The 17,731-nt window shown below is 45.1% G+C and overlaps 2 protein-coding genes across 9 annotated transcripts in view; one reads left to right on the forward strand and one right to left on the reverse strand.

The window, feature by feature from the left end:
• Nucleotides 1-736: 736 nt before the first annotated feature.
• prpsap2 (phosphoribosyl pyrophosphate synthetase-associated protein 2) lies at nucleotides 737-9,708 on the reverse strand. Of its 3 annotated transcripts, none has more exons than XM_012827262.3 (11): nucleotides 9,472-9,708; nucleotides 8,634-8,794; nucleotides 7,493-7,545; nucleotides 6,816-6,882; nucleotides 6,392-6,564; nucleotides 5,174-5,289; nucleotides 4,885-4,940; nucleotides 3,573-3,721; nucleotides 3,296-3,366; nucleotides 2,779-2,925; nucleotides 737-2,066 (listed from the first exon to the last, which is right to left on the reverse strand). In XM_012827262.3, the coding sequence occupies exons 2-11, from the start codon at nucleotides 8,714-8,716 to the stop codon at nucleotides 1,908-1,910; spliced, it is 1,074 nt and encodes a 357-aa protein (XP_012682716.1). In that variant the 5' UTR covers nucleotides 8,717-8,794; nucleotides 9,472-9,708; the 3' UTR covers nucleotides 737-1,907. The 3 variants fall into 3 exon arrangements, with proteins under 3 accessions (XP_012682716.1, XP_031422018.1, XP_031422013.1); XM_031566158.2 differs by lacking the exon at nucleotides 9,472-9,708 and adding an exon at nucleotides 9,352-9,444; XM_031566153.2 differs by lacking the exon at nucleotides 9,472-9,708 and adding an exon at nucleotides 8,898-9,317.
• An 870-nt stretch (nucleotides 9,709-10,578) lies between these two features.
• caskin1 (CASK interacting protein 1) overlaps nucleotides 10,579-17,731 on the forward strand; it is a 95,119-nt gene continuing 87,966 nt past the window's right edge. For 5 of the 6 annotated variants that reach the window (XM_042705201.1, XM_042705365.1, XM_042705307.1 and 2 more), the window contains exon 1: nucleotides 10,580-11,708. In XM_042705201.1, coding sequence (XP_042561135.1) covers nucleotides 11,615-11,708 — 94 coding nt within the window. In that variant the 5' untranslated portion in view covers nucleotides 10,580-11,614. Of the gene's footprint in view, nucleotides 11,709-17,731 lie in introns of all 6 variants that reach the window. The other variant, XM_031565926.2, reaches the window with a different exon arrangement.

Below are 17,731 nucleotides of genomic sequence, written 5' to 3' on the forward strand. Positions count from 1 at the left end.
AAAGAAGAAGCAACTTAGATAAGATGAGGGCAAAGTCAACAGGAGTCCAAGCTAGAGTCTTGTTTGACTAGTACAGGAGTGTTGTCTTGTTGCATGTATAGTTGTTATAGGTGGTCAACTGAAAACAAAAAATGTTTTTGTGCTAAAGCAGTCCTCTTGTCTGCCTTAATCCTGAAAGCTATGAAACAATGGATGGATATCACTCCGTATTAAATCCCAGGCTGTGTTGTGCAAGCACCTGCATGTTGTGCTCAAGAGACCATGCTGGCAGATGGAGGATGAAGATTGAGGAGGAAGCGCGCGCATGCAAGCACGCACACACAAGCACGCACACACACACAAGCACGCACACACACACAACTGAAATAAAGGGAACAACTCATACCCAATATGTGTTTTTGGCACCATTATGTCTTTGAAGAACAATAGACGGGGCGAGGCGGAGCACAGAGGAAGACATAAGTAAGATGTATGCGAGACACTTTATGCTGGTAATGGCTAAATCTTAACCACCTGCACAGTGATCATTGTATCAGGTGCCCCCTGCTGCATGGCACCGGTACTGCAGTCAAAGGGTTGACTCGTGATGAAATGGATGAGCATGTTCCCCCTGGTGGATTCAGTTTCCTGTAACACCATCAAGAATTTGAACTCTAATCACTGTAGTCAAAAGACAAGTGCATCTTAAATGTCAACTTTGAAACCACACACAAAAGAGTCCAACATTTGGTCTCCATTTGTTTTTTTATTCTTGGCCATCAAGTGCTGTAAATAAATACAAAAGCCTGAATTATTAGTATGGTTACAAAGACCCTGCATTTGCCTTTTCGTTTTGAAATGAAAGATTGAAGTTCTCTGAGGCAACATATCCTGAAATATCGACCACGACCCATCACCAAAGCTACAGTGCACACACATGGTCCCAGTAATCAGTGGCAAGAATTCTTCAGGCAAATATCTTAAGTATTAGTAGACCAGGTTGGAAAGAAGTGGGGGAAAAAAAAAAAAAAAAAAAAAAAAAAAAAAAAACACATTCAGTCTACTTCTTCACCTTCCACTTACAGCAGTGATCATATAGTTTATGGATCTTTGACAGTTGGTTTTCAAACTGCCTCAATATTAAACAGTTATCTCAACTTTTAAGTGCAGCTCGAGCCTGCTCCATATGCACACACAACAAAACATGCAGTGGCACCATAATTACACCAACAGATATGAAGGTAGACACCTAGCCTGGTACATAGCAGCAGCACAATACTGTTTGCACTACGGTTGGTCATGATCACTACAGTACACTACACCAACAGTGTGACAGAAGAAGATGCTATAGCGCATAGTCCCTCGGTGGGTGGAATGCAAAGAGCCTGAGTGCCCAGTTGTAACATGTTTTCACATACCCGGTCAAACGCAAAAGAGATGAGCTCTTGCGAATTCATGATAGCCGAGAGATATCCAGTGGCTTTGAGCCCGTCGTATAAGTTAAAGGCATTGTGAACAGAGTGCGACATCGATAGAAGGGGAGGCGATTAATAAAAATAAATAAGCTGACGTGAAACTGACATGAAACGTTCCTCCTCGAGTGTAATCTGATATCTCACACTGCATTAAGACTGTGACCTCATTTATCCTACCGCTTGCCAAAACAGTCACACATGCTACTAAATTCTGAACTGCCCGCCTAAGCACACAGACATATTTTAAGTTAGCTAGAACTAAAAAAAATCAAAACATAACAAAACACAAAAAAAACAAAAACAATAATGGTTAAGACATACAAGCGTTGACCCTGCAGCACATCTTCCCTCTGCGTGAGAAATGCATGCTGGGTAAAGCCTTGACCTCTGCGCACATGATTTGTCTGGCAGTTTGGAGGAGGTGGGTGAGTGGAGGCGCCTGCCAGGGCTTCGTCAGTCGTCCAGGCCGATGTTGCGGAACAGGTAGGACATGGACTCTCCGTTGTGGATGCGGCGGATAGCCTCCGACAGAATCATGCTGATGTCCACCGTCTTGATCTTGGGACACTGCAGCTTCTGGATCTCGTGGGGAATGGTGTTGGTCACGACCACCTGCAGAGAACAGGACGCAGAGAGGACACGGCCATTAAAAGCAAGCCACCAAAAGCTCAAACGCTCTGCTTTGTGTGTGAGGTGAAGTGCACTTTTCACCTTTTCGTGCTCCTCGGGGCATCATTTCCATATTGAAAAGCTAGGCCTGTGAATGGTTTCCCACTCAAATGAAATGTCAGGCAGAGGCAGTACCTCCAAGTTGCACTGCAGACCGCAGACACTGACCAGCTAATTTCAATGCCGGCAGAGGCAAAGCCTCACACACAGTCAACGCACCTAGGCTGACGCTTATAGCAGCCAACATCAAATTTCAAAGACGTTTGAGCTCCATTTGAAAAGTTTTGACGACATTATTACTGGGGCAAGAATGTGGTAAACCGTCCGGTCCCCAGAGCCTTTCCACTGCTATAGTCAAATTATGCCGCTTTGTGCCTCGGTCACTTGCCGGATAATTTAGCGACCAGGAAAAACTCTACTCATACTTGCCAATGAGGTGCCAAACATAAAAGTATTTCATAGGTAGTAGGGGTCTTCATTAGCCTACCATGAGCGCTCATGCAATGTGTGTGTGAGCGGATAGGCCTTTTAACCCCTAAAGTCTGATATGACTGGGCCTCAGGGCAAAGACGCTTGAGGAGGCCTGCGCTCTAGAGCCCAATCTGAGTCCTGACGATGCAGGGCCTTAATGAAGCCAAACCGAGCAGAACATCACCTCATCGATGGCAGACTCTTCAATGAGACGCGGCGCATCTGATGACAGGATGCCGTGCGTCGCCATGACGAAGATTTTGTAGGCCCCCCGCTCCTTCAAAGTCTCTGCCGCTGCCAGGAAGCTGTCAACATCATCGATGATGTCGTCCTGTGAGGGCAAAGAGAGACAGTCACGCTCTCCTCTTCTAATGTCTAACCAGCATTGGCTCTACTTATTCTCTAAAAAAAAAAAATTCTTGACTGAAAAGATTCAATTTTGCGGGTATTGCACCAATTTGCCTTATGCACAAATACTGATGAAGTATTAAATAAAACAGGGCCGACTTGACCAGTCATTACACTCATGTGTACCGAAAGTGGGAAGAACAGACGGGGGGGGGGGGGGGGGGGGGACCAGCGCAACATAAAACAAGCTGGCTGGAACTAAGTGCAGCCCAAAGCCAGCATGATGAACAGAGAGGGTTTGAGCCATGAATACAGAGAGCAGTGTGTCTGCTCAAAGCAGTGCAGAGGCTCACCACGATGATGGCGATGCGCCCGCCCACATCTCCCACCACTGTAATTGGAGGCTTCTCTTTGGGGATCAGCACTGGACAGCAGGAAGGGAAACACACACACACACACGCACACGCACAAACACACGCACACAAACAAACACACGCACACAGGAGAGCTTTAAGCCCTCATGGAGGTAAAATGAAAGCTGCCTAGCGCTGTCTGCTCATCGCCGGCTCTCTAAGCTGCGTGCTGAGGAACATTGGAATAAGGAAGCGGAACTGTGACAGCTCATCTTACATGGGATTTCCAGGCTGGGATGAATAGCCCCCATGTTTTTGACGGTGGGGGGGGAGTGCCGCCCATCCACGAGGTCCGACTCGGCGTCCTGCGCCTCTCCGTGGATGACGGCGATGCCCAGCCGTAGCCTCTCAGCAAACGACTGCGCCCTGAACATGAGGGGGGTGGGGGTGGGGGTGGGGTGGATTCGTCAGACACAGCTTGCAGATTTTGATCCCGCTATCTACCGTTAACAGAAACAGACATTCACAGGCAACACTGGTGCCTTTATGCTGTCTGTGCGGGCAGCTAATGTTCCAGAGAGAGGATCATCAAGTCGTCTGTTATGCGCAAGCTTTTAAATATTCGCCCCCTTCCGTCTTACTGCAGGGCATAACCGAGGACTTTGGTTGCTCTTGGGTGAGTGACTTTCAGATGTGCAAAGGCAGTGACAGCGGACATGTCATCAGAACTTGGATTGGCTCATAAATGAATCTGTGCAAGGATGGATGGATCGACCGCGCAGCTGCATGGAGACAGCAGAATGTCCAGCAGGGACGGAGATAAAGTGATTCAGATAAGAACTATATCGAATCATGTCTTGACTAGATGTACTTAGGCAAGGGATACAACATCAACTGTCGTCAAATTCTCCTGTTTGTCAGTATAAAATCTTAATTTTTTTGTCTCAATGATTGGCGTTTTGAGAGTGTTTTTTAAAGCATGTGAACAATACACACATAGGCATGTTACACTGCTGTTACTGTGACTGACTGAGCGAATGGAAGATTACCTGATTTTCAAAAGGTAAAGATGGTACATTTCTTTAATATTTTCACATCAGTTCATCTTCCACTCACTTAACAATTCACAGTCACAGAAATGTACTGTAACAGAAAACCAAACTTTTCCAACTTACCCAAACTTAGCCACTGTACATACACATACAAACCATACATGCATACATTAGAATTGTAATACTAAAAAAAAAATGATCAAGGATAGGCCCAAATCTTCACCAATGCTTTAAAATGACTCATCAATTCAATACATTTCAAGCAACCCATATCTTAGACTTGAGCCACCTAGTGGACAACTGAAATAATGAGACTATAGTCGTGTCAAAAAAACACACTGATAGTACGGTAAAACATGGGGGGGAAGTGAAACTAAATGTTAGCAAGTATACTGGAGCGTTCATGTGTCGCACAGGCTAGACTAACAATACACTATTTGTCCATCCCATAATGAAGTACAAAGAAAGACCTTCTTACAGGGGCAGATCATTGGAGGCAGGAAGCAGTCGGTTGAGCTCAAACAGTGGGATACTCACCTCTTGGCCGAGGATGGAGACTTGGCCACAATAACTGCGTTTCTGTAGTCAGGGATCTGTGGACATGAAGCACATGCGGTTCACAGTGAATGGAAGGGTAAAGTTAAACAGTTGACACACGATTATAACCCAAACACACAAACGTCGGCTCAGCACATTTCAGAACCAAGGCCTTCCTACTGGAGACCAAAACAAAGGCTGAACTGGGTTCCTGCAGATAAGACACAGAATGAGACACACACTCTTACGCGCACACACACACATGCATGCGCGCATTACCAACACCTACCTCCTCCTGAATGTACTGTAGAAGGAAAGGAGATGCACGCAGGTTGTCCACGGGAATGTTGAAGAAGCCCTGGATCTCTTTCTGGTGTAGGTCCATTGTGATGAGATGGGTGAGGCCTGCACAAGGGTTGTGTTTTAACACATTTGAAAACATCACGGACACGTAACCTGAACTTAAACTCCATAAACAAACTCACAGCGGTACTGGGAAAACAGTCTCAAGATGGCCAGAGTTTTCCTCAGACGAGGTAAACAAAATCCCAGAGGTGCATAGAGCACAATCTGCCTGAACTTTCAGTGAACTGTTACCTTAAAAGTGCTGGATGCAGGAGAAGGTTTTTGCAGCAGTTTATGCCAAAGGAGCTTGCTAAGCAAATCCATTATACACCATAACAGAACTCAGCAGACACTATATTGGCATGGAGCACTTTCCCTCCCTATGCCTGAACACGTGATTCACTGTAGAGAAATCAGATAAGGGAGCTATTGACTCAGTGAGGCCATTCTCGTGAGATAAACTATTTCTATAAAACTGCAAAAACTCAAATGCTGGCATGTTATAAACATTGAAAATTGTTTTTAGTCTGTCAGTGAAGCTGTAAATTCAGCATGTTTCTGCACATAGTCAGACACTTCGCAACACGTATTTCTGCTGAAGGAGAGCAATGGAAATGTTAGTTGATTATATGCACGTGCCAAAGGAATGTGACAAAAATAAACACATTTCCTGTCAACGCGCTGTACAGCCAAGCTGTGAAGACACTCCGCGACAACAAAACACTGTCTGAATTTAAGTCATCATGTTCTCATAGAGACTCACAATAAGCGCCCTTTCATCTTTAAAGCCAAGCAGGGATCTTAATGTTTAACCAGAGCCTTACTTTTGAGGGCAGGTTTGCAGTCAACACGGCAGAGACACAACACTAATGTGGAAGTTCTACTGTGTATTTATGTGTTAGGCATTAACTTCACCTTCAGTGTTCATTCGTCAGAGTATAACTGAAATCTTTATTTTGAACCACTCACTTGAAATGTGACTAGGGGGTCTATGACCAAAACATTACCAAAATAAACAGTTTCAAGGTTTAGCTTTTCTCTTCACAAGTGTGTAAGTAACTGATTGGCTGAGGAGAAAATAGAGTCAAATATCACAGCTTTTCATTGATCCTAAAACAATGGCGTGTGTGTGTGTGCGTGTGTATCAGAACCTCCCCCTCACCTGCTTTGCACATCATAGAGGCCAGCAGCTTGGAAACGATGGAACCCCTTTTCCTCATCTTGCACTGTTTGCTGTAGGGAAAGTACGGGATGACGCCAATGATGTTCCTCGCACAGGACGTCCGACAGGCGTACACCATGATGAGGAGCTCCATGATGGTGGTGTTGACATCCCTGCAGGTGGAGAGGAAGGCAGAGGGGGGGTGGTGTGGTGTTTATCGCTCACATTTCTCCTCAGGACTGACTTGAGTTTCCATCGGTTAGTTATCTTAAAGCTAAGAGTAATTACGCAAGGAGTAGTGCAGAGATACAATTAAATCTTTAATCTTTATTGGGGAAAAGGAGGTTTTAATTGCACATTTCTGCCCCAAGCAGTGGGCTGGTTGGAGGGTAATTAGGAGTCAAATCAAATCTTCCTTACTTACTTGGACACAGTCTGGATGATAAAGACATCCTTTCCCCGAACAGACTCTTGGATCTGTACCCGCGTTTCTATGGAGACAAAGATGTGCCAATCAGTAACTGCTAAAGTCAGTCACGATTACGATTAAAAGCTGTGTTACATCATCTGTGCTAAAAGTGCAAAAACAAAGCGGTGCGAATCTGAGGATGGCTCTCTCGTGAAGCAAGGTCAGGGAGCTGCAACATAGCTCGGTATTTAACGGTTCCAAAGCCGAGCGCAAAACAAAGCCTAGCGCTCAGTGACACAAGTCACCCTGGCGACCAGGACTGTGTGTGTTATGTCCACACAAACGTAGACGTACGCGAGCCTGACTCTGCACAAAGCTTGTCAGTTTGATTACAAAGATAGAGGTCCAGCGCAGGTCTCACAACACAACGTGTTTTGTCTGTCCACTGTTCAGGCATGCAAAGAATGGACCGGCCAGTAATACCGCGATGCAAAATCAACAGTTCAAGGTCAGCGGGGCACAGCAGGAGTGGAGCGGAGCGCTCTCCCTGTTAGCACGTCTAAATGTCACACATACAGCATCCCTTTCTCCTTCTTTCTGCTGCGGTCTCTTAATGCCTTTAGTAAGCTTAGGGGCTGCAGTTCCCAGTCTGTTTTCCTAGCGATAATAACTCACCAGTCTGTGAGTCTCACCTCTGTTGGGCTCCTGATACACCTGCACCTTTCCCAGCTCCACCCCCAAACGCCTGCAAAGGAACAAAACACACAGTACAGTTCAGCACACTGGTTGGGTCCAACATTTCTAACCGCCAGGCACCCAGTGACATCTAAAGCAGAAAAAGTAGCCAGTTCTCAACATGTTTTTATTCTCTCTCCTAAATAGAGACAGGCATGTGCCAACTACTGCTATTTAAGGAGCAGGGACAGTTTCCACGGAGACAAAGAACCATTAGGAGAGGGTGCCAAAGCTATTTATTTTCAGTTCAACTGTGTTGACAAGAAAAGGTTGGGCTCTACTTTTAACATGGCTTTTTTAAATGTCTTGAGGTGTCAGAGAACAGGATGTGATGTGTATCATAATACAATAAAAATCTCAAATTTCCAAGCATATTTTGACTGAGACACTAAATCTAAAGTTTCACCTGACCCCACTTTGTGTGAAAAGACCATTGCCAATTGCCTTAAAATACAGAAATGCATAGATAAATTACAAAATTATTTACTTAATGAAAAATATGACGGTAAGCTGAGCATGTTTGCACCATGCAAACATGTAGTCGTGGCAGACCAGAGGCATCAAATGGCATGTTTGGTTCTCCCTGACTGAACTGATCCTAGCAACACATCTTACAGAGTGAACAACAGTGTACATCTAAGGGAAAGAGGCAACGTGCAGCATTTCATAAGTTTAACAAACAGAGCATGACCTAGGCCTAGCACCGTTACATCATGTGGTGTCTGCTAATACCCACAAACCAAGTCATGAAGGACATGGTGTTATGAAAGCAAATCGTGGAAGGCAACTATACAATTATATAAAGTACGTACATGTGTACCAAGTGTGTATATGTCGTTGTCTGTTTTGCTTTGTGTAGCTCTAGGGATCCTTAATAAACATAAACATAAACACAATGCACAGAGACTTGTTTTTAGAACAAGAGCTACAGCAAGATCAAGCTATTTGTTGATCTCCGACTCACAGTGACTAATGATCAGCACAATGACTTGAGCAATTGTTAACGCCAAAGCATCTAAGATGAGAGCTGAAAATGCGTTGAATGTCATGTCTACAATGTTGAATGTCCACACCCACTCTGAAACTCTGAATACCTACTCTGAAATCCTCTTGCCCAACTCCCGACTAGCGGGGTTGGAGTTGGCGGAGAAGATGATCAGGCCTCCTTTAGTAGCGTTCATGTCCAGTTGTTTCCCCGTCACCGCCTCAACTGACTCAGGCAGTGGCTCCCTGGGCACCCAGGCACTGCTGAGCCCTTCCTGCCAACACAGAACCAGGTAGCTAAGTGTTTATCATCTGCACTAATGTAACGGATTGGCCCACATTTTCAGCATGAAACAGTGCTAACTTTTTAGCAATCACCTTGCATAAAATACCGTTTATAGTTACTGTTATTTCCCTGCCGACTAAACCCAGTTGCCACAGAATGGGTAAAAGCCAACAGACTTGTGACATTAGCTAGCCAGCTAAGTAGCTAGTTTAGCCTGAGTAATTACAAGTACAAGCTAGCTGGCTAATGTTTCTGTTGCGTTGCTAGCTAGCTAAATCACTGACATCCATTCTTAGGACACCATGGCTAGCTAGAAAGCTAACCCTAACGAATTCCTCGTGACATGCTAACTGACTGACACTCATACATGGTGCGATAGAAAGTAGAGAGAGGAAGTAGCTAGATATTGCAGTTTAGTAAAAACAGCACCTCTGCTCCAAACTGACATGTTAACAACAAGTAGTTCCGCTACATGAAACAACCACCCCCTTGACAGCTAACGTCAGCTATTGCTAACGTTAATTCAAAGCTTCAAAACATCCTCACGTCCTGTTCAGGACAGCATTGCATCTCTGAAGTTCTAGTGCGATGAAAGGCACTGTTACACCTAATTGTCCTAAGAGCTGTTACGTCAATGGTATTAAAGAAGTTTAATTGAATTCTCACCAGTTTGTGTTCTTTGTTAAATATTCTTGGATAATCTGGAGAAGCAACCCTCTACCTGTTCTATTGCTTGTCCAACCATCCAACCAAATGCTACGAGTTTTAACCAATCAACACACTTCTGCGTGAACCGTTAAATGTGACGTAAAACGTCTTGAGCCAAAATGGCGCTTTGAACAGACTAGAGCTTGACTAGAGTTTATACAGTTGCCTGACCGAAGTGAGATATTTCATCGACAACATTCCTTACTAACTCAAATATGGCTTTTCATTGAAGTTCAAGCTTGACACATGACGTAATATTTATAGGATTCTTTAACAATCTGCCAGCCTTTCACTAGAGGTCACTGTTGGTCAGTTTTTTGTTGTGTACAATTGATGAATGACATGACATTATTCAATCTGACCACAAGATGTCGCCAAAATTACAAAGTAGGCTATCATGTTTGAATTTGGGAATGTGAATGTAAATTGCATGCAATATTTAAGTTTCCATAAAGTCACCATGTACGAACAGTAGTTGTAGGAGTCCGAAAATGAAGAGTTAAGATATTTCCATTTCGTTTCATTGAGCCTTCATCATATTTATCTACATACCTGGTGTAGGCTATTTCTGTAACATGTTGTTGAGTGTGGAATTTTCAGTAGAGTCCATTGAAGTCTAGGCATTCCCTTTCTCTCGCTCTCACTCTCTCTCTCAAACACACACACACACACACACACACACACACACACACAGTTGCTATTCGTGTTATTGAAATGTGGAATCATATCTTAGGAGGGGAAGCTGACAAGAGGACTATCATCTTATTTCAAGTGGTAGGCCTATTTACTACATGGTGATATCAATATTTTCTTGAAACATGTTTCAAGCAAGCAGCAGTAATGCATCTGTTATTGATTCATGTTTGTTCAGATAACTATGGTGTATTTTAGGCTTACAAGGTTGCCATAGTGTTCTCTAAAAAAAAAAAAAACATGGAAACCTGGAGGAAACAGACCGTGCTCTAATTTCCACGCTCCTCAGAATAAACCCCTGGTCCCCAGCAGACCTAAAACTAGGTCTTGTTGTTCAGGTGGCACACAAAGACAAGCAAGTTGGGGCACAGTCCTAGTGTCAAGGAGGCAAAACCTGCCTGCTCCTGTGTGAAGCCAATCTGTTTGAAACAGTACATGCACTCCATGCAGCTGAGGATCACAGCATGAGGAGGATGCAAGTAATCGTGGGGATCAAATGTGTTTATCCTCTAGTGGTGAAAGTGTAGAGTCCGCGAAGTCCGTGTTTAATTCAATCATACAGGAATAGGATGAGCAGCGTCGTTTCTCACTGTATGCTTGTATCCATGGTAGCGGAATAGTAAGTCTACCTCCGCATCCCCTCAGTTTGGCTGCCTGTGAGTGCCTGATAGAGGGAAGAGGGGTGGTCCTGTGCGTTTGGATCCGCCCTATGGATGCAGCGGAGCCATTTAACATTGCAATCTCAGCCAGCTTCACGGCGGGGCGATTGCACAGGCTGCTCCATGTAGATTCATCATAGCACCGAGACTATACTGGCGAGACGAGGCAGCGACTATAGCCTACTGGAGCGCACACGCAGCGATGGCAGGGCTGGCTTCTGTTTATCTTATGCAGGCTCCGAATAGCATGGATAAGCAACCACGACGAAAAGGATTTTGAAAACACGTCTATTGTGATTTTTACGTCTTTTTATTTAGCAGTTTAATGATGCGTTGTTTTTATTTGCATTGAGATTGCTGCAGTCAGAATCATGCTTGCAGCTGATTCTCAGATAAAAAGCATTGTTGTTTGAAGAGGAGAAAGCATTGTCAGCCTTGTCATCTGAATACTTCGATTGTAAGACAATTGCAGCTAAAGTGTGAATTGAACATTCTTCGCTCTGGGCGTGCGTTACAATAACGTCGCTAATTACTGTGATCATTCATCTTTTTCAACTGGAATTGCATCTGTTGTTCTCGTCACGCTGTGAACCAGCTCTCGGAATCCGAGCATCCTTCCGTCCGAGAGCACCCAAGCCTCTTTGCACCCTGCAGAACCATCGCAATAGGGAGGGAACCGCAGAGAACTCGAACTAACTCCACACAGACGATGTTTTGGATGTAAAACTAAATAAATAAATAACATAAAAATGGGGAAAGACCAGGAATTGCTTCAAGCAGTGAAGACGGAGGACCTGCTTACGGTGCAGAAGCTCCTGCAGAGGCCCAAGCCCGGGAAAGCAAGTAGGGACAATTTTGTATTTGAATGCATGTTTTCCTACAGCCTAAAGCTAAAGGGGGGTAAAGCAACGTTTTGCGAGCTGAAACATCATATGAGCTAGTTTTATTTGTCCCTCCCCTATCACGATCACGTCGAAATGTCTTTACGACTTGTCTGTAGTGGGTGTGTTGAAATGTGTATGTTTGGCGTATCAACCAGGCCAGTGCTTGATTGCAAGCATTACTGTGTTAGTGATATGCCCGTGCTGTTTCCACATGGAGGGCAGTTCTACTCGTATCTGAGCGAAAGCAACCTTTATATTCATTCAAGATTCAACTATCTTTAAATGCCAGTAGGTTACCAAACAAGCCTCTTCCATGTGTTCACCATACCCGTCATATCTATGGTCACGTGAGATGCTCGTCAGCAATGATTTTCACACGAGATAGTGTATCACAAATGTATTGTGTATGACACCTGGTCCAGTGGAGGTGAACGCCCCCAACTTCCAGATTGGAGTCTTTTAGTGCACGGAGGTTTAGGGCAAACCGTTCTATACTATGTCATTAATATATTCTTTAGGTAAATCCCCTTGCCAATAATAATAATTGTCAGACTTTAATTCAATTCAATTCAATTCAATTCAATTGATGCTCACTGAATAAACACATGGAATTTTCTGAGTAGATGAGTCATAAAACATCTGTTTCGATTGTGATATAGGCGGTGGAAGGTGCTTGCAGACTCAAGAGCACAGGCTGCGGAAATAGTATGGGTGTTGCATCTGATCACTGATATCATGGCTCCCTTTGCTTTGGTACACTGTGTGTGTGTGTGTGTGTGTGTGTGTGTGTGTGTGTGTGTGTGTGTGTGTGTGTGTGTGTGTCCTCATGATAGGCTATTACTTGTTATAATAAGCTGTAAGCATGAACAAACAAACCCAAATTGAGTTTACTCTGTCGGTAGAGCATGCGTTTGAAATGCACATCAGACATCTGCTAATGCAAATTAAATTAGCATGGAACATTGGAAATAATTCAGTTTCTGCATCTAATAACACCAAATTGACAGTGGACCAAATTCCTCACATCCCATGGTACTGATGAATAATCTGTTACATTTTCTAGACAGCTGTAGTGATCAGTAAGGAATACTCAGACAGACGCAAAGCTGTACGGGAAGATCAGCCTCTACTATTCCATGTCCATCTTATACCCGATGTGGATATTTACATCTGTTATCAGAGAGATGAAGAATGTGATCTCACATTAGCTTCATTCTGTTGAATCCAGCCAAGAACCGATGTGATCGTTCCATCTCAGAGCTGTGGATTCAGTTGTGTTGTTAGGAAGCATCTGGTTATTTCTAACACAGACATGAGTTGTCTCAAGTGCACACATATATGTATAAACACTTACCCAAGTACCTGGGCACACATATTGATACCTACAATCGCACACGCACACACACATGCACACACACGCACATATACACACACACATGCACACACACACACATGCACACACACACACACAGATGCAGGTACAGACACCTTTAGTGTTTCAGAGTGTAGGTGTTTTACCTCTTATCTCACTTCTATATGCATACACATGCACATTCACTCACATGAACACTAATAACAGGCGCGCTAGGTCTCTTTGATCTCTGATGTATTCTCCACGGTGACTCTCACTCTGGATAAGAGAGGGCCGCCCTCGGGGTTCTAGCAGCGTAGAGGAGCAGAGAACACGTCATCCACGTGACGTGAAGAGAGGGAGCTTCTCTCTGTGCCCTCTCTATTCCCTTCCTCTTCTATCTCCACACACCGGTGTGGCAACACCCCCCCCCCCCCGGCTCCGTCAACACAAGGGTGCCTGATGCACACTGATGCACATTCAGAAAAGGGCGGAGAGAAACACATTCATGGGATCCCGGGCCCAGCGTCGCGAGAGGAGAGTGTGATGTTGACGGAGGGCGAGCAACATGTGCGGCTAGCCGCGGACCGGTGTGGTCATCGCATGGGGCGTCCTCTCTGTGTGCCACCAGCACGTGGGGAGAAGAACACAGTGTGTTTCTCTTCCTAGTGGCACTGGTTGTTCTGATCAGAGAAGACAAGTCTAGCGCCAAAGAATGTGGACACTGTGGGTTTTTTCCGTGTCGTGTAGCCTAACCTCTCACACGTTATCTTGAATGGGGCATGTGCCCATGACCCAGATATGATTTTGTATTCACAGTGAGGGCGAGGACAGTCCTCCTGGGACACACAGAGCCTTCACAAAGGGCCAGCTTCAGAAATGAAATGGGATTTTTGCAAGTTGCTGATGATTGCTTTTCAGCAGGCCTTTGATTTAGATAGATTTGTGTGTGGGAGTTGGCTCTATTGCCATCAGAATATTTCTGTTGATTCGATAAATCAGTACATTATACTGTGCTTGATTCAGGTCTTTTTTATGCTGTTTAGCCAGTTCAGGCATAACCCCCCAGCACTTATTAACTACATGTTAATTTGCTTTGTGCCTGCACTATAGTCATCGTTTTGGTATTTGTTATAATAATAATAATAATAATAATAATAATAATAACAATAATAATAACAATAGTATTAATTGGTACCAAATATTGATTTCTTGATTTTTATTCCCATTAGGCTAGTATTACTGCCTTTTTTTAAATTATTTGTTTTCTAATATCTGTTTTTGTAAGTCACTTTGGACAAAAGCGTCTGCTAAATACTATAACCATAAACATAACCGTACATGTGATTCGTCTCCTATCAAGTAAAAGGCTGCGCTTCTCCACCCCATACATTTGTGTGTTTATGTCATAAGGTGGTTCCAAAGCCCGACAACCAGAGGGCTGAGCTTCTGTTCTGATCTGGGGACAGTGGCCTGTCGATAGGTGTTTATATGCTAATACAATTATAAGGCTAGCTAATCAACTGAGCCCCACTGACAGCCATACACTCAAATTTTACATGTATATGTGGCATGAATAGGGTCAGACAGCGTGTGGCCAGCACATGCCATGGTACTAAGTCTGTTGTTGTTTCCTGCAGGAGATCCATTTCTCTGTATTCCATACGCGACTTTTATGTAAGGTCAGGACAAATCTCCTGAAATGTCAAACCAGGTTGACATTGCAAAAAAATCTCCTCTTTATGTAAACAGGTTCATTTCTGAAACCGCATGACTGGATGTTCCTGAGCTACAATCATTAAGAGCAGATCTGGATTAGGGCCTTGTTGATGTTGATGTTGATGTTGCACGTCAGATGCTTAAAAAATCTCTGTTTGTAGTACCGAGTTGCAAAACTTGATTCATCTCCCTATTTTATAACTACAGTTGTGACATTACATTTGAAACCCTCCACTGTTGAGGATTAGTGGACGCAAGAGTAATATCCCCTGTTCGGGGCATTAATGAGTAATATCCCCTGTTCGGGGCATTAATGAGTAATAGCCCCTGTTCGGGGCATTAATGGTCAGAGCAGCTCAATAGCCAGGGGAGTTTCTTCCTCACATACAGCAGTTCATACCGCTGCATTCATTTCCAGTCAATATTCCGACTTTGGCAAGGGTCCCTGTGCCTAATCCAAGGAATCATTACTCCCAACGGTTTGTGTGATGATTGAATTACTGAGCAGATGGAGAGAGAGAGAGAGAGAGAGAGGGAGAGAGAGAGAGAGAGAGAGAGAGAGAGGGAGGTAGAGAGGGAGAGAGAGAGAGGTGGAAGACAGGAGGCAGCATGGGAGGACTTTAAATCAATCGTGTGGCATCACATCGGCGTCACAACGGCGTCACATCCGCCCTGCATCCTCCCTGCATCTGCCCCGCGTCTGGCGTGCATCCTCCCAGCCTCTGGGCCCAGGCCTGGCCATGACAAAACTTCTCACACTGTCACAACAACACAGTGATGTTCTCAGAAAGCCCTTTCCTTATCACCACAAAGTTCGCATTTATCATCTGTGCTTGTTTTTGTTTTTTTCCTCTTCTCTTTCATATTACGTAAACGACTCTGATGAACTAAATGACATGGGAGCCGAGCAGAGCAGAGGGTAGACATCAAAAGCTGCCCCCCCCCCCCCCCCCCCCTCCCCACTGCCGCTGCTACTGCTTCTTACGTAACCTTTGCCTGCCAGCTCTCCCTCTCCAGATCATCCTGTCTCCCCTCTGTCCACAGTAAAGCCCTCGTTCCTCTGGCCAACACTTAAGCCCGTGGTGGGGGGTGGGGGGGGGTTGCTGCAAAGGAAGCTGTGTTTGCACCGGACTGCACTATATGAAAGCACACAGGGGATTGAAGCCCCTGGTGAAAGGAGGCATGTGGAGGGGACAACAACACGACGTGAGGTTTCCTGTTTCAGGTCCTACGACAACATCATGGGATACGTATCTGGTTAATGTCATCTCTGTTGTAGAAGATACAAAGCGCTCGTAGCCTCCCTTTAGTTAGAGTTCACTGAGGTTTGGAAATGGAGCTGTGTATAGTTACGCCAATACATCTATGAGTTCAGGCACACAGAGGGGTCATTTCTCGGCCAAAAAATAACATTTTGGGGGACTAAGTGTGTAATTAAACCTCAGCTCTAATTCTCTAATGCTCCCCTTGAACGAGCCAACACGAGATTAAGAGTGACTAGATTAAAAATCTGGCAGGTTCAGAAAAACATGACACGCCTGTGACTGTTGGGAGGAGGTTAGTGTTTCCCCACCCCTCTGGCCCAGAGACACTGAAAGGCTGCCATCGACCACGCCAGCTAAACAGCCACGATGGGAGATGAAGAAATCAGACACAAGAGTTTCTTCCTCCCTTCCACCCATCCTCTCTCTCCATCTCTCTCTCTCTTTCCATCTCACCACCTCCTCTTCCACCTACACAGACGTCCTGATGCTAATTGCACTCAGACATGACAGTTTAGAAGGAGGGAGAGAACATCTGGAAGCTGAAAGGAGGGAAGTTACTCATGTCATTAACATCTCTGCTGTTCTCCCACTGGAGGACTTTATGCTGTGAGCGAGAGCTTTACTCTCTCTCTCTCTCTCTCTCTCTCTCTCTCTCTCTCTCGCCCTCCCACCCATCCATACTGCAGTTATGTTGAAACAGTTGGATGTAAGAATGAAAACCCGAGGGCAAGTGTACAGTGCAGAAAAAAGGTGCTTGACTCTACATTGTGATGAGGAAGCTGAATTGTGTGGGATGGATGTAGGAAGGCTGACTGTGTTTGTGTGTGAGGGGCTAGTATATGTGTGAGTGCATGTGTGTGTGTGTGTGTGTGTGTGCGTACGTGTGTGTGTATGCGTGGGTGTGTATGTGTTTGTGTGCGCGTATGTGCGTGTGTGCGTGTGTGAGTGTGTTAGTGAGAGTGAGTGTGTGTGTATGTTTGTGTGTGTGTGTGTGTGTGTGTATGTGTTTGTGTGCATACGCGTGTGTGCGTGTGTGTGCGTGTGTGTGCGTGTGCGTGCGTGTGTATGTGTTTGTGTGCGTGTGTGTGTGTGTGTGTGTGTGTGTGTGTGTGTGTGTGTATGTGTGTGTGCATGAGGGCTGGGTTGAGTGGAGGAGGAGGCAGGTCAGAAAACTCAGCTGGGTGTGCAGAATTCCCCACTGCTGATTGGTGTTTGTAGGCGTCCCTGGCTATCGCTGCTCCCGCTGCTATAGCTGGTTACCATGACGATGCTCTCCAGCATCCAAAGGTTGCCTTGCTGTTGGAGGAAACGGCACAGAATGCGTGTTTAGCACCAATGCCGCACTCCTTTGTGACACTTACTACACATGTGACCTCAATCCTGAGACGAGTCTCTCAGAAGCTGCAAAACAGACAGAGACCGTGCACGGATGTTTAACCCTGTTATTTTCCGGTGTAGCTAGAGACCACCCAGGCACATCCCACCCGAGTAAACATGAGACCAACTGTGTGGCGTGCCCACATGGCATCCTACCCCATCCTTTTGCTATGTTGTTTGGGTGATGAGGCCCTAATTTGAATCCCTCAGCTGTGTGTGATTTGCCTCCCTCCACACTCAAGGGTCTGTCTAACCAGCCTGCATTGGGTT

This window comes from Clupea harengus, chromosome 1 (genome assembly GCF_900700415.2).
Source record: "Clupea harengus chromosome 1, Ch_v2.0.2, whole genome shotgun sequence".
Classification (NCBI taxonomy): Eukaryota; Metazoa; Chordata; class Actinopteri; order Clupeiformes; family Clupeidae; genus Clupea; species Clupea harengus.